This window comes from Plectropomus leopardus, chromosome 21, assembly GCF_008729295.1.
Source record: "Plectropomus leopardus isolate mb chromosome 21, YSFRI_Pleo_2.0, whole genome shotgun sequence".
NCBI lineage: Eukaryota > Metazoa > Chordata > Actinopteri > Perciformes > Serranidae > Plectropomus > Plectropomus leopardus.
In genome coordinates this window covers 18,606,629-18,628,842 of record NC_056483.1, presented here as the reverse complement: position 1 = coordinate 18,628,842, position 22,214 = coordinate 18,606,629, and the positions used below count along the sequence as shown (strand labels likewise).

Here is a 22,214-nt window from a genome sequence, read left to right as displayed (position 1 = left end):
GCTACATTTTCTTCGATGCTTGTATGATATTTAACCATTATTTTCTCTCAGTTCTTTAGTTGACCTTCATGCTGCCACTTTCACAACTCAAATGCAAAGCATGCATAGACCACAAGTTAAACTCACTCTCCCTGTTTCCCCTGAGACATTTGGACAGTCTGAGTAATGTCCAGGAGTGTTGTCTGACAGCAGGAGAATGGACTGTGGTCAGAGAGAGGGCCAGTGTCCATCTCTCTCCGTCTCTGCCTCACTTCATCATTGGAAAGGAAAAGTGGAAATCTATTTCCTATGCTGTGATGAATGGTTCTACCTCTCTCATCAGTCTCACTTGTACTTGTTTTTTTTGTCCTTTCTCTTAAAGTAAAAGGCCAGAGGACTGGGAGGAGTCGATATTCGTGCGGCACAAGGAGTGCGGCTACAGGTTGAGAGACAACGTCCATTTTCACATGTACATCAGCACGTCGCCGTGTGGGGACGGGAGGCTCAACTCGCCCTACGAAATCACCTCTGACCGTAAGACACCAGGCCTCTTTGACACAGGTTGACAATGCTGAGACGAGATCAAAATAACTTTATTTTTTAATACTCACCATGCATTTCTGTGTAATGTAATCACTGTCATTTCTCTATCATGTCAGTCTCTCAGGTTTATAGATAGATCTTTTTCTCTGGCAGATATTCTGAAAGCTACTGCTCTGCTTATTTTTTTTTTCCCTCCAGACACTGTCAAGAAGCTGGCATCCTTTTCATGTCACATCCCGGCTTTGGCCTCTTTCAGCCACGCTGTGCTGACTAGATGACATTTTATTGCTTACCCACTGAAAATAAATTGTATATTCATTTAGACGGTTTGCCCAGCATTTTTCTGGTGGCCTACGAGTTCAGAAATGTAATCTGGACTGCAGTTTCCATCAGTAGAATGTATATATCCCCCCCTCCCCCTTTCATCACAGACTGAAGCTGCTATTCAGCTCTGTGAATATACACTACAGAGCAGTGCATGGTGAGATTTTCATGAAACCAGTAAGGATGGAGAGAGAGAGGGAAAGAAAGGATGACGCTGTCATTGGAGAAGCCTTTGAACTTGACGTTTTTGGTCATTAAACCTCTTAAATGTTCTGCAGTGCGCTCTCAGAGATTAGAAAATTACTTAGTACCTTTCCCTGACTGTTCTTAAACATTTCTAAGCTGGAAGTCGGGGCTTAATTCTTAGCTGCTGTCACATCAGCAGGAGCAACAGCCATGGAGGAAGAGAGAAGGAAGGAGAGTTTAAGCCTGAAGAAGGGAGAGGTTATTAAAACAAAAACAGCAATTATTCACATACACTTGGTCACCCTATTAAGGAGATATCCCTGTTGTAATTGTACTGAAAACAAGAAAAACATCTTTAATTTATCCCACGCATTCTTTTTCTGATACTATGTCACTTTTTTTCAAATACCGTGAACTTTAACAATATTAGCGACCGTAGAGGTCATGCTGTCTCGTACACCCACATAAAATCACATAAAAGTGTTTTAAACAGATCAAGGTGCCTCTGATCACACTAACGGATAAAAAACAATTGAGGTTATTTGTACAGTACTACGTCATACCATGCCAGATATAAATGGTTCATCAAGGTGCATCAAAACTGCTTTATCCAGGAAAATGGTTCATTCTCCTTCCTCCCTGCTCCCAACATCCAGCAACAATCCAGTCAGATGCTCACTTCATTAACAATTAGGCAGTCAACAATCCCAGGAAAATGAATTTAATTCCCTAAATGAAGCTATTAACCTCATTTAAACGTTTGCTTTGAATTGCAATGTTTGTCCTCCGCTGGAAACTGCACCTGTCATCTTCATAAAATATGTAATAGTAATCTCTCATTGTTAGCGACTTACCGTAATATTGCATAAACATTTTTTTCCTAATTACACTGATAATTAATAGCAGAGAACATCCCTAATTATACAGAGAATGCAACACTTAAAGGGGAATTACACCCATTTTCTTAATTCACACGTTGTTCTTTTGGTCAAAGACAGTCCAAAAATTACTACACATGAATCACTCTCTCCCAAATCCAAACACTAGAGTGTTACAACTGAAAAATTGTAATGAAGTCTTAAACATCTCCAAATACAATGTATTGGGAAAGATGTTATACATCACGGGTTCCAAGCCCAGGGCTCCTGACTGCTATTCAAGGCCTTCTTGATTTCAAAAGGTGTAAGAGAACCAAGCAACAACATCCGAGACTGAAAGATTAAGCCCATAAGGAAGTACCAAACACTGCAGTTCCTTGAATGGCCACTTGAGGCTGACTCCAAAACACAGTTAATCTCTATAGACTCCCATGTTAAGATGTCCAACTTTAATGCAGAAATAAACATGTTTACAGCCTGGTACAAAAAAACGGTTTTGGTCTCTATAGTTAATATTAACAATCATGACAACTGTACAGGGGCTCATTTTTATATAACTCACCTGTTTACATTTTATGAATGTTTAAAGTTATGCATATTTAATTGTGGTCAGCTTTGAGCGACAGGCTGTCTTCTGATTCATAACTCAGCTTCTCAGCCAGATCCAACCCTCACTCTTCCGCAGCTCTAACTTTTGGCTCTAAAAGCCCAAGACGGTGCATCTGAAATGCAGAACTTGAGCTAGCTATGCCTATTTTTTATACAATCTTTGAAGAAAACGTTTTACACAATAGGTCTACATCTCAGTATTATTTTAATTTATGTAAATTAAACTGACTCAAATCATTAATGTTTAGATTAATATTCAAGGATAAACTTCACAAAAATGGATAAACAGGATAAGGGAATGGTGAAGGCCTGAAAAAAAGCTGTATTCACATGGCTTAATAAATAGTACAGACAGAAAATTGTGAAAAAAAAATATCCTAAAAAATTTAGGAAAAGTCATGCAGTACTCTATACGTAAATAATCTGCTCAAAATTCATCAAAAATTGCTTGTTCTGTAGTTATCAAGTTCATTATTTGGGTTACTTGGCAGTTGTTCTGTACTGTTACTGTTGTGCATTGAATATAATACGAAATATCCATAGAATATGGAACTTAGTCAGGGGTTGTCTCTTTACTCAAAGATAGAAAAGAGGCTCCTTTGGGAGAAATGTTGGGAGCCACTGTTATAGATGACACTGAGAGCACCCAGAGGAATGTTTTCAGTATATGGGTACATTCTCTATTTCACAAGTGAGAGCACTACAACAGAATAAAGCTCATTTGGGTATAAAAAAAAAAAGAAAACAAACATTTTGTGATTCCATAAAATCAGTGTACTCATTAAGTGTCTATGGAGCAGCTCTAGACCATCCTAAGCCAATAACATAGACATTATTAATTAAAGTGCACTATACAATGAATAATTTATACTTTATTAGGAGCAACATTGGAAAATGCTCCTGGTTTACCCGATGTCTTTGTGACCTGGTGTAATTGAAGTAAATTTGATCAGAGATCTACAAAATGAATCTTGGCTGCGGATTAGATCTGAAACTGCTCTGTATTATTTAAAAATTCATCATTGCCTAAATAGATTGGATTTCCAGCAAAGCCGTATAATAAAAAATGACATAATTTAGAATGATGATGCTCAGGCTGTGTGTGTGTTGTTTTCGGCAGTACACAGCAGCAGACACCTCATGAGAAAGCACCGCAGCCACCTGCGGACCAAAATCGAGTCAGGCGAAGGGACGGTGCCGGTGCGATGCCGGGGGCCAGTGCAGACGTGGGACGGCGTCCTACAGGGCGAGCAGCTCATCACCATGTCCTGCACTGACAAGATCACCAGGTCAGTGCGTTCAGATGCTCCCTCTGGGTTTAAAGAGTTCTTATAGTCTGGCTTTCATGTTGCATTTTGTCTTTTTGGCACTCTTTCTGTTCCAAATCGAAGCTCTGCCTTTATATTGTGCCTCATTTCACTTGTTGATTTTCTCTGTCAAGTGGGTCAAAACTAAATTGGAGGAAAGCACCTTTCTGTTCTGCTGCTATAGTGAACATTCTGCAAACTGATTTATACCTGAAAGCGCCTGGTCTCTCTTGGCCACTTTAAACTGGAAATCTAATTTTTTTTTTCTTTTCATATAAAATGCTGTCCTTGCTGTCTTTTGTTGAGTTACACAGGTTTGACACTGGACTATATAAAAGATGTTACTTTGTTTACTAGTTTGCAATTTTGACTCAGTCTGTATAGTCTGTTTGTGTGCAACATTGTTTTCTTCTTAATATAAAGAAAACAGTCAGAAGAGTCCAACAACACCAACATCAGAGCTGGTAAATATCATTTCCTCATCCCACCCCTTCTGAGCTTTGCTGTTATCAGTGCAGGGATTGAGTTAATTTTGTTGTAAAGGTCACAAGTGATGTCTTTACCTGAACTCCTCACACACCACGTCCTTTTGTCCAAGAGGCCTCTGAACTATGCAAGAAAAGAGAACTAAAGGATTCAATGAAGGTTTAACTTTATTAGGAGATTCTCTTCTTTATAAGGAGGAGTGATTCCTGTTTAAATAAAGCATTTTAAAGTGTGCTTTATGAGCCGGGCAGAGCTTTGTCTGATATTTACCTTAGTGCATCTGGGTGTGTGTAGGTGCGTCTTTGTGTTGCATGAGCCCGGCTGTATATGAAATCTTTTGTTGGCTGGATGGTGGCTATTGATTTCCCATAATGAACAGGTAATCCCATTCTAATGAATGAGTGTATTAATCACGTCTTTTTTTTTTTAAGATTTTTTTGGGGGCGGTTTTGCCTTTAATTGATAGGACAGCACAAGTGTGAAAGGGGGAGAGGGGGGAGGTGGCATGCAGTAAAGGGCCAAGGCCGGAATCGAACCCATGGCCACTGCCGCGAGGACACAGCCGCTATACATGGGGCACCTGTTCTATCCACTGACCCACCAGGCGCCCCAGCCAAGTCATTTTTTAAATCTCCAGATCCGTAGAGCCGACTCTCATCTTGCGAAGATATTAGTCATAAAACCTTTATCCCACTGTGGGCTTTTATTTATTTATTCAGGCTTTACTAGTTACTTACTAAGATTGTTTCATTATTCCAGTGCATTTATTTATACACTGATTAACAACTTGTAACACTTGTAGTTCACACAGCGAACATTAACACAATGGAGCCCGTGTGTGTGTTCCTAAATTTTTAATGTATTGACCGCATGTTGGCACGTCTGCCTGGGACAGACGGCGATTCTAAATCAGGATGGTTTTGCTCTCCCGCCTCCGTTTTCACACTGGCCTCGTGTGTGAGGAGTGAAAGCATTGGTGTGTACACACTGGAGCATCTTCACAGGCAGAGGGAGATATTTACAATACATACATGTAGATACATAAATGCAAATAACAGAGGAACTAAGGTCGGTGACCATCCCAGAATTTTACCCTAGCCGAGAATATCAGGTGCTCTTCGGGAAAGCCCAGCTGAGCTTTGAAGGAGCAGCCATAGAAACAGGATCTATAGGAGCAGAGTTTGTTCTGCTGAGATGCTTTGGTTGTGTCTCGTTGCTATGATACGGAATATCCGCAGAGGTAAAAATGTTGGCAGAAAGGTAGAGAGCTTGCGGTGAATGAAGGGAACGCTGAAGCCCATAGGGAGAGAGGACGGACTCGCTGGTCTGTGTGAGTTCATGAGAGGAAACATATGTTGATATATGTATAGTTATTGAACATAATTTGCCTCCATTGTTGTTGTTGTTCAGCTCTTGTAAATGTAAGATGTGATAGTTGGTCTCTGTGGTATTTGTTCTGCACCTTCACCACTGTGATTGGACTATGTAAAGTGTATACGGGGTAAAATGTGGCAGTGTCGAGTGCATCATTTTACCAAAAGTTGAAAATTTTCAACATGCAATGCTTAGCGCAGAGTAGCATACCTGAGTGTTTTTAGCTATCTGTTGCTGTTTTTCCAAAAGGGGATAGTGGCACGGAAGCTTTTTTTTTTTTTAACAAGACATTGTTGCATTTACAGAGATGATTGCGCTCCCAAAGTTGGACATTTAAAGTCAAAACAGGATCTTTTTTTAACCATTTTCCTTCCTCTCTTCCCACCCTATTTTGTTGCAAGTGACTAAAATGCTCAGGGGACATGAAGTGGAGTAAAAGTAAACAGTTTATTTAGGAAATGTAATGGAGTAAAACTGAAAGTTGACAGACATATGAAAACTCAAGTACAGATATTCCCCAAAAAATACTCAAGTACTGTAACAAAGTATTATTTCTTCATCACATTATACTACTACTGGTGGGTTGTAAGGTGGGGTACAGCACATTGCACAGATGTTCGATTAGACTGGGATCTGGGGAATTTGGAGTCCAGGTCATGTCAAGTCAAAGTTTATTGATAATAAACATTTCTTTACTATTTCTGAATACATTCTTTCCTTCTCAGCAGATTGACATTGCCATCCGCAGAGCCAGGCTGCAAGCGTAGCTAAAAACACCCAGCACACAATGAAGGGGCTCAACAATAGTAATTCTCTACTTCCAACCTTGATGTTGCATTTTCTAACATATCTGAAATCGATTTTTAATATAGTCTCAGTTTTTCTGCCAGGACTGAAAAGGAACTGAACCCATGAATTTAGCTTAGTAAGCACCGCGCTGTGCCAGCTGAGCCATACAGGACTACAGCTGAGCCGCCGTCGTGTGTGTGAAAGGACTGGCACAAACACACACACAGAGGCACAGAGAGAGAGGTGAACCCTTCTCCTGTGGAGCCGCTGTTAATTTGACCAATTTGATTCAGTTGGCCAGGGCTGGAGATGGTGTGATTAAATCTACCCAGGTCACCAACGGGGGTGAAAGCAATTACTTTACAAAAAAATAGAGTGACGGGGGAGGGAGAAGGGACACCCTGCTTTTCTTCCCTTACACCATCCCCTCCTTTCGGTCCCGCCAGGTCGGACAGCAGACCCGCTCTTTTTGCTCCACAGCCTCCTCTTCCTGTTTTTTTTTTTTCTTTTCTTTTTATATATCGCTGTAAATGATGGGTGGCCGTCGTTAAAGTGAGTGGGTCACAAAGGGCCAGTTTAATCAAGGTCAGGGTGGAGGGTGGAAGTGAGAGGACTCAACACACACACACACACACACCACACACACACACACACCCACACTCACACACACACACACACACACACGCACACACACGCTGCTGCAGTCTTAAAGTGATCCCCTGGATAGTCTTCTTGTCCTCTGTCATACTCATTTTGCAACCTCCCATTACTTTTTTATTTCCCCACTTCCCTCAGATCTTGCACTTAATTATACTTACTTTTGCCTTGAGCATAAGGGATTTTAGGATCTTTGCTCTCATCATAAACATTTTTAATAACGGGTAGCCCATCATCACCTCACCTGATGATTTTGTTTTCTTAAACCTGGCCCGGCGAAGCTCCTTTGCTAATATTTGATTTGAAGTCGACAGCTGGATTTAATTGAGGGGCCTAAATGGCTTTCATATAACGATGATGTTCTCCATTCCACTGCAGTTTTATGCAGATGAAGACATTACTTTAATGGTCGGCGTTTACCGGGGGAGGGAAGAAAGGATGGATGTGCAGAGATAGACAGAGAGAGAGATGGAGAGAAAGAGAGAGAAGAGGTCTCTCCCCTCTCCTCTCTTTAAATTCACACACCCAAGCCAGATGGCTGTCTTTTCTTGCATGAGATTAGAAGATGTTTCTGATTCACGGTGTCGCTTTCTGGGTAAATTAATATTTCAGGCTAAACTATTTCTGTTTTTGTGGAGGTTGTGTGTGTGTGAGTGTGTATTTTTTGAACAAAGCTCCTCCTCTGTGTTTGAGAGGTAAAGGACAGATCTTGCAGACAGATTGCAGGTAAAGCGTAGGCAGGCGGCTGCTTCGTGAGCCCCGTTTAGTGATTCCCAGGAAGCCGTTGATGTTAATTGACTGCTCGGGAAGCGAAAAAAGCCATAATGAGTGATTATTAAGTCGATGAGAGAAAAAACAACAACAAAAAAACAAGCAGCCGCCATAATTGCATCCATGATAAAGAGACATTGATTAACAAAAAGAACAATGATCAAAAAATTAGTAGCATAATGTCGGGGCTTTGATTGTGCTTCGCGTAAGTTCATTAGTCCAGTGCAGCGGAGAGTACACAGCTCAGGCGCACAGCAGGCCCACTCTCTCTATGAAGGGCAGGAATGATAATAAACACGGTAATTATCATTTTCCATCCATAAATTAGCATCTGCTGGTTAAATAGAGGCAGTAGGTGGCACATGACCAGCTGGCTACAGTATCGGCTGGCAGGATTAGCCCCACAGTGATTTTGTGTCAGTGGTGGATCCCCTCAAACAAATCCAGAGGTGATCGGCCCCTCGCGCTGAACAATCGACGGGAGGTTGCCGCGCAGTGCATTAACCCCAATGGCACTGATGAATGCACACGTGGTAATGCGTAGTTCCATGTAGTGACTGCTGATGGACTGACCTTTGGCGATGTTGTTGTCGGTGGTGGCGATGATGGTTTGCGTCTCTGAACCTGGGAAAATGGGAGAGGCAGGACGTGTGTGTCAGTCAGATGATGTGTTTGTGTGTGCTGTCAGTCCAGCGGCTGTTATTCATCACGTCCCACATCAAGATAATGATCAAATTGTCTCTACCTGTCATTGAAGCTCTCACATCTGTCTCTCTCTTTTTCTGCCTCTCTCTCTCTTCCCATCTTTCTCCTCCTTTTCCACCCTGATTCTATCTCTCTTCCCGTGTATTCTCCCTCTCCCCAACTGTTGCCTTCTGTCCTTTTTTCTTCTTTTTCATGGTCCACTTTTCTCTCCTCACTCCCTCCCCTCAGATGGAACATCCTGGGCCTGCAGGGGGCGTTGCTGAGCCACTTTGTGGAGCCGGTGTACCTGCACAGCGTGACCGTCGGCAGCCTGCGCCACACGGGCCATCTGGGCAGAGTTCTAAACCAGCGGCAGGAACGCCTGGGCCCGCTGCCCGCCACGCACAGACGCAACCAGCCCCTGCTCAGCGGTACGACACACACAGTCAGACATGTCTCAGTGTGATTTAGATGGATTACATTTAGAAATACATTGAATTTGGGAAGTATTGGCACCAGAACATGTCAGAATGAAATTGATTCTTTCTACCTAAGTCCTTTCTACATTGCTGCTCCTGGAGGCTTGGTCTCTATCTCAGAGTGATCTTTGAACCACCAAAGGAAGTAAAATGGTGCACATTTGCACCTAAAAATTCACAAAATTGAAAACTGTGCAAAAGATCTGCACAAATGACTTTTGTGAGCAAATCTACTGATAACAGAGATTCAACTGAAAGGAGCCAGTATCTGGAATTTGTCAGCTTTGTCACTTTTTCTGATAAATGAAGAGAATACAGAGACCTTGTGACCCTGCTACAGTAGATCATATAATAGGCTCTAATAATTTAGGGACTGTACTTTATTTAGTGGCGCAGTGGTGTAGTGGTTAGCACTTTTGCCTCACAGCAAGAAGAGGGGGTTTGCATGTTCTCCCCATGTCAGCGCGGGTTTTCTCCAGGTTCTCCGGCTTCCTCCCACAGTCCAAAGACATGCAGGTAAAGTAAACAGGTGACTTTAAATTGGCTATAGGGGTGAATGTGAGTGTAAATGGTTGTTTGTCTCTATGTGTCTGTGATAGTCTGGTGACCTGTCCAGGGTGTACCCCGCCTCTCGCTCAATGTCAGCTGGGATAGCATGAAGCCCCGACACCCCTAACAGGATAAGCGGTTATGGAAAATGAATGAATGAATGTCCCTCATTTATCAGAGTAGGGGGTGGTGGTTTTTTTTTTTTTCTTTTTTTTCTTTTTTATAAATTTCATGACCGGCCCTGCAGCTAAAAAGGTTTTCCCTTGAGCCTCCCTGAGTGACTGAGGGAAAAGCATGACCCTTTTCCATTATAAATAGATTTCACAGTTTCTGGCTGTGATAAATTGTCTGATTTTGGAGATTTTTAAGGAAAGCATGCCTTTCAAACCCATTTGTGGATTTTATGTTTCTGATTATATTGAAAATATATGCAAAACACGGCCATTTAAAATTGAATGCCCCCCTTCTAAGCCAAATCAAAAAACATAATTCCCTTCCTAGTACAGCATTTTACACCCCCCCTCATAAATAGGGAACAGTCCCTTAGCTCTATTTTTGAGTGCTTGGAAGTCCCTTAGCTCTATTTTTGAGTGCTTGGAAGTCCCTTAGCTCTATTTTTGAGTGCTTGGAAGACTCATATTATCTGACTGATTATCTGACTGTGATACAGTATTTTTTCAATTTCAGTAGTTTATTTTTATAAGAGTTACAGTTTCACATAGTCAAATCTGATTTGAAATAATATGCTGTGTTGAAGCACAAACAGCTATTTTCCCATTTCATCGAAGGTTAAGGTGGATTAAAGTTTAAAATCACTGTGTGAGATTGCTCTGCTTAACCCTATTCCATCAGCTTTATTTAGTCAATTTAATTCTCTCTTTCTTTCTTAAAAGAGTTTTTTGCTACTTGGCGGCAGCAGAAACAAACTGTGAACACAGTGTAGATATATTATCACTTTCTTAAAGTTATTATGGCAAACCATTGCCAGTTTATACATTCAGAGGATGCAAAGCAACATTATCATTCATTCACAGTCGTGTTTGTGTCCCCCTGATGAACGTAAGTCCAATATTAACTCTTCTTTATCTCTGTTTTGCCCTCTATAGACTTAGCTGAACAACACAATTTAAACTCACTAAAGCACAAATACACAGGTTGGTTGGTTGACCTCCGATGTTTTTCGGCTTTTAAGTGATCTAGTGAAAACTTTTTCGCTATACTTTTTTTCCCACATTCTCCAGCTAAATGACAGACTGTTTTCTTTTCAAACAGTAACGCACCTGTCTGTGCTAAATATAAGCAGCTCTGTGTTTTCAGATGGGGCCATCCCATACACTGGCCCATATGTTTACTGTATATATTTTCAGCAGTTCCTTTTAATAAATATGTCAGCTCCAGACCAAAGAATCACAACAGATCACACATGTAACACCCACACCCATGCACACATGCTTGACAAACTCATGTACCCCTGCTTCACCATGGTTACATTGTGCCAGCCAGACAAGCAACAGCTATGAAGTTGTCTGGCACGTCTGCCTCCGGGGCTCCACTGAGACCTGAGGCTTTCGTTTGTAGTGAAGATGAATGCTGGAAGAGGATCTGAATGACACCCAACTTGTGGAGACTGCATCAGCCATCACTTCAGATCTAGGCCAGTCAGAGTGGCTGAGCGACAGAGACACACAGCGATGTAGGGCAGAGTTTGTTGCTAGGGATCACTGATGAGAACAAAGATGGTGCCAATCACGTATTAGGAACCATCAAATATATACATATTTAAAAAAAATAGCACTGTAACACTTAAAATTATTGTTCTCAGGGACTTAAAAGCTTCTGCTTACTGTTTTGAGTCTTTTGTTTGTAACTGAAGCTCTGTCTCAACTTCCAATCAAGTACAGTAGTCTTCAAGTATAGTACGGTATTTATATGTTAGGGAAAGGCACAAGTTCTTGAGTACTTTTTTTTGGACATCAGTATTCTTTCAACGTAGAATAGTCACCACTGCCCCTCCCATATATGAACGTGACCATTTTTTTTTTTTACTTCTTAAAATTTGTAACATCCTATTATACGTAGCTCTGTGCCCTCCATAGACTATATATAAGGATGGTGCGCCCCCACTTACCCTCGCTATGCTGAAGTCCAGGGATTTGGGCATTGCCATCTTGCGAGAGTGATGTCATTGAGAGCTGGAGACTGTGCAGTAGTGATATCCGCGGTGAGGGAGTTCCCGCCAAAACACCGGTCCGACATATCGTGAGCAGCTCAATTGAATACGATCGTACAGATTAGCTGTCACAGCTGTCAATAATGGCAGAAAAGCCCCCTTTAGTATCATTTAATAACCCATTAAAATTGAACTTATCATTAAAACAAACACTTGAACAAACATCAGGGTGATAAGAACTATATTCAGTGACAGAAACCATCTTCTGGAAAAAATGTATTTGTCGTGTACTTGAGTTTTTAGCTTGGCCTATGTCCCATTCACTAACATGGAGGAGCGGGCCTTAGGACCTGTACTGCAGACAGACACCAGGGGGCGATCAAGATTGAGAAGTTACACTTTGGGGAAGCTTTCATGTTGTCAATCTTTATATACAGTCTATGGTGCCCTTGATAGCCGAAGCCAGAGGCATTATCTTTTTGGGTTGTCCGTCCGTCCGTCCCATTCTTGTGAACATGATGTCTCAAGAACACCTTTAGGGAATTTCTTCAAATTTGACACAAACGTTTGAGTAGATTCCAGGATGAACTAATTAGATATTGCTGGTCAAAGTTTAACGTCACAGTGACCTTGAATTTGTCTCAGTCTTGTGAAAGTGCTCTCTCAAGAACACCTTTAGGGGATTTCTTCAAATGTTTTTGCCCCTAATTCAAGAAATCACACGCTTAAATTTCACACATATATCAGAATATAATGATGAAGTTCAAAGGTCAGAGGTCAAAGATCAAGCATGACATCATAATGTTTTGCAAAAACACTTTTTCAGGCCATTACTCAATGTCATAAGTCAGGAACAGAAGGGGAGACCTTTGGTCAGATACTGAATTGGTGAAACTAATCTTGGTTGTCCAATTTGAATCTGTTCTGATTGTACAGATCTTCTGTGCTGCTGGGGAAAAGATGTGTATGAAGCATCCATGTTTTTACAGACATCGATGTAAACTGTAACTGCAACTTGACTGGTGGGCGGACGTTTACAACCACGTGGCAGTGTATCTAGTTTTATTCCAGAGCTGTGTGCAGTACATTGCTTCTCTCTCTCTCTCTCTATCTCTGTTAATAATGAGACTAATGCTGCAAGAGTGTGAGCTCCACAGTAGGAAACTGGTGATGTTAGTTCCTTTCAGATGTTAGCTGCTGTTGCCATTTTAGTGATAACAGGACAGACAATGAACTGACTTGGAGTACAGCTACTCAGCAAACAGTTTTCCAGCGTTGTGTTTAATGTGTAACGTTAACTGTAGCAACAGTTGGCAACTGTTAACTTTCAATTCATGGTTTAACAGGCTAATACAATCCTGACTGTTCAACAAATACATTTTAAATTACACCTGTTGTCCATGCTTGGACAATTTGCATTTTTGTTCATGCATTTAATTTTTTTTTGTAAGTTCTCTGTATTGAATTAATGCAAGTACTAAAATATAGAAGTTATTTAAAATGCCCATCCCAAATATATACTACATGCACTGCATCAGGTTTCAAGTATACCTCTTGAAGGTCATATCAGCTCTTTGCGTTGCAGGCCTCTGCTCTGGGTAATTGGTTGCCATGAGGATGAATATTTTGTGAGGCCTATCCTCATCAAGATTGATAATTGTACTGACTTGTCCTCTGGTGATGATAGCCGGGACAAATTTATCATTGAATCCTCCGACCCCAGCTCTTAGCGTACATTTCTCATGATTTGTTCAGTGTCTTTTTGAACTGAGCCATTTAAGTTGGCCTGAATGGAGTTTCCAGATATAGATATTACAAGCTGCAGTTAGTGTTTGGAGAATTTTGGTCAGGTACAATCCATTTGTTCATCAGTCATACATACTCAAAAGAGTAAGTTAATCACTCGAACTATAATCAACCTTGCAGTAAGTACATAGTTTGTTTGATTCAAATGATGTTGCAGAGTGTCTTTTTTTCTTAGTGTCGAGGGTTCTTTGTGTTGATAAATGACATAGACCTGTCCTGTACCTTCAGACTCCAAAGAGATGTGGCTTCCTCCTGCAAATGCCCTCCGCTCAGACACGCTTCACAATAATGTGTGTTTTCTGTGTGTCCACACACCGTAAACTGTCAGATCTTTGCACCCGCGGTACCTTGAGTAGCTGTACTGAAGGGTAGAAGGGTGAAGGAAAGGGAGGACAGGAAGGAAGATGGACAGACAGTGGAGATGGCCCCACACCAAATCAATGTAATCACAGTCCTTATCAGACAGCCATTCAATCTGAAGGGAGCTAGGACAGAGAGGGAGACAGGCTGAGGGGAGGAGAGCAAGACAGCAAGTCAGGAGGCGAATAAAGAAACAGAGAACTTCGGTTGCATTCAGATGACTGTGAGCGTACCTCCCCCCACCTTCTCTCATCTCCTCCTCCATCCTTTCATTGGCTCTGATGAGCTCCCCGGCTATTGTGTGTCCAGGGTTATTTAAAAGCAACACCCCTAGAGGAAATTCCTGGGGATCGCAGGGCCCACTCTTATCGCACTCAGCCAAAGCAGCTACACCTGAACCCCGAGGGCCAAACACATCGATGGGCTGACTTGTCCTTCACTCTCGTCCTGCTGTTCACTTCCACCACAGCGTGAACAGAAACTGTGGCAGGGCTTTGTCGTTTTGGGATAAGAAGAATCAGGACGACAGTAGATAAAGGACACATTAATAATGGTTGGCCACCACTTTGGAGTTGTGCAATTGATTAAGTACAAGTGCTTGTTTAACAGCTTCACCTTGTTTTGTCCACATTTTACAGTAACCCCTGATACTACGCATTCCTAAAAGTCAAGTTGCTCCAATGTGTCCTGTACTTTTATTAAAACATTAGGTAGAGGTACTGTAGGCCTGTATATTTTATATAATGGGAGGTTGCTTCAAAATTTTACATCTAATTTTATAAGATATAATATTTATATACATTCCCAAATTCAGCATATATAAGAAAGATACAATCTGTAGGCAACAGGACAAGATTTTGGTATTGTAAGTGTTCTGATTCCATGAGTTGTCCAAGTAGTATTGACCAATCACTTTTGAGCGGCTGGTAAACAGTCTCTTTGGAGAGGTGGAAGGCATGGGCCAAAATCCAATCCTGGAGCCCATCGGCAAACGTATAATGATGAGCCAGCAAATTGTTGCCTATTTTAGATGTATGTGCCTCCAAATGCAGATATCTGTTTATAGAATTTAGCCAAAATTGTTTTTTTGCCATGCCCTTTCTAAAAATGAGCAGTGTTTACAGTTACTTTACTCCGTTATGACCAAGGAGTTGATAATAAGCAGATCGTGTTAGCTAGCTAGCTAGTTGTCTACTCACACATTAAATTTTATGATACAGGGGCATATACACAAACGTTAACCAAGGAAATTAAGCTTAATTATGCTTAACCAACATGACTTTTTATAATTCCTTGTGAAGATGAAATATTTTCCACCTCATAATGTTTTTAATTCAGTTTGTGTCAGCATAACCGACACTGGCAGCAATGAAAGCCTAAATATCGAAATGTTAATTAACTTGAAATAAAACTTGTTCTCGCTACAGGTAGATCACAGACTCCATGGATAACAATATAGCGCTTTCTATCCACAAAAACCCACTGCTCCCCCGAATACTTCACTTGTTTGCAGGCAAGTCTCACTCTCTCCAATATGCAGATGACGTTTCTGTATTAATAACTGTGAAATCATGTTACCTTGCAAGGCAACTGGATTTCGAAGATCATGTGAGACTCACGAGTGACTTTTGAGAGATTGTGCGATAATCCAGCCCTGATCTGCTTCATGTCCTACCTTGAATAGTTCCCGATGTAGAAGCAGTGTTGCTAAATCTCTACAGGTAGACACATTTCTACTGTTGGATGATATATATACCATTATATTGTCCAGACCTATTTCAGATCTAGTTCTATAAGGACTTGCAGAAAAAGACAATTAACCAGCCCATGTGTGGATTTTGAGAGCTGACAATCACTGAAAAGATGTTTTTTGGGTTGTATTGATGAAAGTATCTTTTGGCCTTATATGACTGTGTTGGAGAGCTGCACACCTGTTGGAAAAAAGCTAGAAATCATATAGAGTATAATATATGTGTTTAAACATTAGGGGGTAAAGTGCTGTTGAAGGGGAATAAAGATCATTTTTCATGCACCTGTTGCTTCATGACTGCTGCTGCTCCGCATTACCACACAGTAATGCAGAATAGATGCACTGTGCACACATAAACACACAGGCTGTGCTGCATTGTGGCTCAACATTAGCTCCTGATATCAAGCAGCAGCCTGGTATGTGTACTGTACAATTATGAATCCCATAACCAAAGGCTCTAATTCTGCCTCTTTCATGTCTGCCAAACACTTCCCAGAAGAGAAATTGATCAAGTCTTCAATGAGGGAAAAATCAAATTGGCTATTACAGAAACAGAGGAGTCAAGTCCATTGAAGGGATGAAATGAGCCATGAATGGAAGGAGAGAAAGGAAAAAGGCAGGATGGATAGGAGAGTCTTTTGTTCAAAGAGGTGCGTCTCCACAAGAGAGAAGAGATGGGTAATAAGAGACTTGGAGGATTGTTACTGTGGCAGGCAATTCATTCCAGCTCCAAGGAGCTACAGAAAAGAAGAGCTGAGATTGGTGAATGGAAGAGTGAAGACGGGAAAATGAGTGTGGCAAGGAGGGAGATGATCTGCAGGCATGTATTGTGGTATTGTACATCAGGTATTGTACTATAACAAGCTGTCTGTCAGACGGTGAGATCAGAGGCAACTGTTGTTCACCCGTCGCACAGAATCTGTCTGCTGATTTTCTGTGAAGGCACCTTTAACATTGCATGATATACTGTAATAAATAACTGGGTTAGAAGTGGAGGTGAAATCTGAGACAGTGATTCCATTTTGAAGGCAGTCTTACAGATTTAGAGCACATATAATGTTCAAACAGCACTTACTGTCAGGTTTTGTTTGCCTAGATGCTACATGTTGATGTCTCTGGCACTGTGACACATGTTGGGCGTGACATTTCCTCCCTTTTTCTAGGGATAAGTAAAAACAAACAATACATCTGTGACTTAACACACTTAACACATTCAACATATTGCACTGTAATCCAAGGTAAACACCTTTCATCAAACAGTTGATAATGTTCAGAGGAAGATACAGGGGTCAGCTAATAGCTACCCTGGCAAACAATCACCAATGTGATCCTTTCTGTAAAATGCTTCATGATGCCTTTGCTTCAGTGATAGCTGTGGCCAGAGTCATTATGTTTCTGGGTTGTCTGTCTATCCAGCCATCCCATTCTTATGAACGAATGTCTAGAATGCTTCAAGAGAATTTCTTTATATTTGGCACAAATGTGTTCTTGCCTCAGCAATGAGCTCATTAGAATTTGGTGGTCAAAGGTCAAGGTGGCCTTGTTTCTGTCTCATTCTCAGAAACCCAATATCTCAAGAAAACCTTCGGGGAGTGTCTTCAAATTTGGCATAAATATCCATTTGGACTCAATGATGAACATTTTTGTGAGGTCATGGTGACCTCGCAAATTTTTTTTTTTTTGGCCATAACTCAGAGATCATTTTTATTGTGACATTAAAATGAATGAATTTTGCTCTGAGCTGTAATTCGATTCTCACCCTACTGTCAGATCGGTTTCCGCCACAGGGCCTCCACCTCTGCCAACACCCGTATTCTCAATGCAAACAGCTAATTCTCTACATGCAACCCAATGTGACAGCTACTCCCCTCTTTTTTCCCTCTAACTCTGTCCCTCTTTTTCTTTCCTGGACTGATCACTTTGTGTCCTCCTCTAGCAAGGCTAATTATTTCAGAGAGAGAAGGTGGAGACGGACAGTCCAGTGTACCAGAGGGTTCATCTTTGTGACTGGAGATAATATTTATGGCGTACATAGCTGGAAACACTCAAACACTGTTAACTGCTGGAACTCAAGAGCAGACGAGCACTCATACAAAGGCAGGAACACATGCTTATATGCTCAATAGCCCTTCGTTTGCCACCTCTCTCCCTCGATCTCTAAAGGGTATATCAAAGCTTCATAAAAACAGCAATGCAGTTTCAGGCCCAGGTTGACTCGGCTTTTTGCAGCGCTGCAAAACTTTATGTCTGCCATTAGCCTCAGGGAGAGAGAGAGAGTGAAGGGTGAAGGAAGGTTAAACGAAACAACAAATCGGCGGTTTAACAGGAAAATTGCAAATTTCCACTCAGATACTTGTTTTAATCACATGTTTGTAACATTCTGAAACACTTTTATGAAATGGTCTCGCTCCCCTGTGTTGTCTCCCTTTTAGGGCTGAGCAGCGCCGAGTATCAGCAGCCGGGGAAAGCCTCATGTGTGAGTGTCAACTGGACGCTGGGTGATTCACACTTAGAGGTGGTCAACACAGCAACTGGACGGAGGTGGGACTCAGGGACACCCTCACGCCTCTGCAAGCACACCCTATTCACCCGCTGGAGCAGACTTTACCGCAAGGTGAGTGCAAAGATCCACAGGGAGGGTAAAGAGTTCAGCTAAATTTATCAGTTAGTAGAGAATCTGTGAGGGGAACTTCCGGTCAGTGGCTAAATTTTATTTTTAGACTGCTATGAAGTACAAAGACAAACTTATGGGGATTGTAATGATACCAAAAACTCACAAAAATACACAATATTTATCACAACATTAAGAAAAGCAAGAAATATGATGAATTAAAAAGAAAAAAGTTTGATGTGTAGATTCACAGTTTGTCAGTGTGTCGTGTGAGTTGGACCCCTGCTGTTCAGTCCGAAGTAATACAATCAGGACTCATCATAAAGCTTTTTTTTTTTTTTTTTTTAAATGCAATGAAATCAGCAGAGTTTAGACAGTTATTATAATTTTTCTACTGAAAGAGGTAACAATGACATGGCTGAGACAATTCCAACTTAAATAGTGTTTAATTGCATGATCCTTGGACCATCTAAAATTGGCACTTGGTCCGTTTTAGGTGGGTGGAGGAACATTTTAGGCCAAAAAGAAGATGGTCTCTCATCATTTCATTTCACACCATCAAAAAACCAGACTCAACAGTGATCATGGAAAGCTAGCAGATGTCTAAGAAACATGTTTTAGCTAAATAATCAGGGACCATTTATCATTGTGGATGTAATTTACAAAGTCTCCAAACAGACACTGCATTTGAAGGCTGGACTGCAAAGCTTCTGAAAGTGATACAGTCACACCCAAGCCTTGTTGGAACTTCATGAAGGTTAGCTTCTTCTTTAATGTTGAGTCTTGACAATTTTCTGACAAGGAATGATAATAAAATTCAGCTATCCTAGTGAAATAAACATGTAATATTATAGTAGATTTCAACACAATACCATGACAGTATCAGAACATTGTTTTATTGTGATATTGTAAGTCTGATATAGTTACAAGTCATGAGTATTTACTATTTAGAGCCATCTGCCATACTGAACTTACAAGATTTCTCAGAATCAAAGTTTAGTTTTATTTTTAATCATTTTGGCTTAGTTAGATAGTGGCTGTTTAAGAGGTGACGGGGAATGAGGAAGGGAGAGATGCAGCAAAGGCCGTAGGCCGGGCTTGACCAAAGATGTTAGTTAACCCATAAACTAAAAAAGGTGCCCCAGAAACAAAGTTTATTTTGAAAATTGATGGTTCAATTACCACAATTACTCCAGTTTTTCTATGTTGGGAAACACTGAGCACATTATTACAGAAAAACTCAAATTGACAGTGTTTCGCATACTGATAGAACCAGACGCTGCTCTCATACTATACTGTTTTCTTACAGCAGACATTTTGACTTTTGATAGAAAAACCACAGCTGCAACATTAATGATAGCTCTGTTCCATTAAAGCCTAACAGCATACACTATGCAAAGGGCACGCTTTGCTTGTTATGACGTGGAAATATCTGCTGTGAAAAAAAAAAGTCCCACTAATTTAAATGTTAATTAAAAACCACCTTCCACAGTGTATCTTTTTCTCGCTGAAAAAAATATTATGATGTACCATTTAATTAATGTGAGCTGAAACAATAGTCACGTTTTGAATAAATGTCTGTTTCACCACTCTGCGCTCCTCTGCTGGAAAACAAGCGGCATTACTCAGTTGTTGTCAAAAACAATGTGCACTCCTTTGCCATCAGGAATCACATGCAAGCCAAACACAGAGATATTAACTGTAGGGATGCATGCCAACAGCCGCTCGCTTAAAAAGCACAGACACGTGTATTAAAATCAGAGTCCCAGAGCTCTGTGGCTGCAGGTGAGCGCTCTGTAGAGGACATGTGGAATTTCCTCTCCTGCCGTAGATAAATTTGTCGGCTCGGCAACATCTGCTCTCTATGCGGCTTATCAAAAACTGGCAGCTCGGATCTTTAACGTCAGCACACAGACCCGCTGCACTTTCATTTCCATTCTGAAACTTTATGTAACAGACACTGCCTGCATCGCCAAATGGCGGCCGTTAAAGCATAATGACTATGAAACCATAATTATTTGGAGAAGTACTCGAGGAGGCCCCCACCCTAAGTGCTCCCTGCGCGCCGTATATAAGGGCCACGCAAGAGCAGTCGCACTAATCTCCAAAAGAAACTTTCGATCTCTCCCTCTCTCTCTCCCCACTTGTCTCTCCGCCGATCTTCATTGTTTCCCCTCGCGACAATAGGAATGCACAAAAAGCACAGAGAATGTTCAATTGCTTGTGAAATTTAAATGGGGAGATTACACAGCTGTTGACGCCCCCCCCCCACCACCACCCCGCCGCCTCCCAGCCCCACCCAAATGCATTTGTGCCGGCTCATTCGTTTTGTTTTGCTCGCTCTTCGTCTTCTCTCTCCCCCCTTCATGAAACCTTTAGCCTCCGTGCCCCGGCTTTATTCCCTTTTTCTTTGTTTTCACCTCCTATCTTTATGTCTGTCTCTGTGTAGCTTTTATCTGACTCCCGATTGCTCTCTTTCTCTGTCTGTCTTTCTTCTGCTCTTTCCCGCCTTGATCGCTCACCCTCTTCAGTCGGGGATCCACGTGTCCGGCTCGGCGGACCGCCAGCTTATGTACTGCGAGGCCAAGATGGCGGCACGTCCTTACCAGACAGTGAAGCAGCAGTGGTTCAGATCTCTGCAGGAAACAGGCCTCGGTACCTGGGTCAAGAAACCGCCTGAGCAGGAACAGTTCCTGCTGTCCGTCTGAGGAAGAGTGTGTGTGTGTGTGTGTGTGTGCGCGCGAGATAGAGAGTGTGTTTGTTTAACCTTTATTTTTTTAGGGTAAGTTGACTCTTTATCAACATCCTTCTGCATACCTGGAAGTGTCCCACGCAACCTCTAAACTCAAGGCTATCGCCACCGTGTGTGTGTGTGTGTGTGTGTGTGTGTGTCATTCTGGATGTGCCACCGCCAAACGGGAACAAGACAAAGGTCAAGCGGACAGGTTGAAAAGAAAACGGACACAAAAAGATGGACTCTTTCTTTGACTTCTTGAAACGCACAAACACACACATTTACGCAAACACACACCTAAATACCCTCCTCTTCGGCTGTCAAAGAAAGGGTGGGGTAACCTTGAGGAGAGTGAAAGGCAGCCACTATCTTGTCATCAGCTATTTCCGGGCCCCAAGGCTCCCGCTGAGGAGCAGAGCCACGGGGGAGAGAGTCAGAGAGAGACAGAGAAAGAGAAAAAAAGAGAGAGAGAGAGGTCCACGTCCAATTACCGGCCCTGTCAGGGTGACGGGTGATAGAAGAAGAGGAAGGGATGGGAAGAGAGAGTGAGAAAAAGAGGACACACCATTGCTTGAACCCGCCTTGCCTTCCCTCTTTCATTTCTATCTTTGTCCTCCTTCTCTGACTCACCCTTTGACTCCTGTCTGCCTCCTCCCTTTGTCTCTCCCCCCTTGCCCGCTTTCCATTTTCTTCCATCCTCCACCTATTTCCCTCACCTCCTTTTTGTCACTCTCTTAACTTGTCTCCACCCCTCCTGGTTTCGAGCGCGGCGGAGGTTAACACGACACGACGACAGGTTAATACGCCCTTTTTTTTTCCTCCCATCCTCACCCCACTGGGTAGAGAAAAGGAATCGAGGTACATAAACGCAGCTGTTACAGCTTGCGTAAGTACAGGTGGAGGTGCTGATGGAGAGAAGGGAGTGTTTTTCTGTTTTTCCCTCTCTTTCATACTAATTTTGTTTCCTTTCTCTTTCTGTCTTTTGATCCAAATGACCTCAGTTTTTAGGCCATTGTCTCCAGTTACAGTACATCTGAATCGAACCCCGTTGTCACCAATAAAAGCGACTTTCGGTCGTGACTCATTAGCGAGGCCTTGTTGACCTGATCAACTTGTGCTTTCTCTCTGTGGTCATGACCTCCCAGATAATAGTAAAGGTGGCTTAAAG

At 41.9% G+C, this 22,214-nt stretch overlaps 1 protein-coding gene across 1 annotated transcript in view; it reads left to right on the top strand.

The window, feature by feature from the left end:
- Positions 1–21,020, top strand: part of adarb2 (adenosine deaminase RNA specific B2 (inactive)) — a 208,451-nt gene extending 187,431 nt beyond the window's left edge. Inside the window, exons 6-10 of the mRNA XM_042510581.1 lie at positions 362–513; positions 3,640–3,808; positions 8,837–9,018; positions 18,134–18,315; positions 20,844–21,020. Coding sequence (XP_042366515.1) covers positions 362–513; positions 3,640–3,808; positions 8,837–9,018; positions 18,134–18,315; positions 20,844–21,020 — 862 coding nt within the window. The remainder of the gene's footprint in view (positions 1–361; positions 514–3,639; positions 3,809–8,836; positions 9,019–18,133; positions 18,316–20,843) is intronic.
- Positions 21,021–22,214: the final 1,194 nt, after the last annotated feature.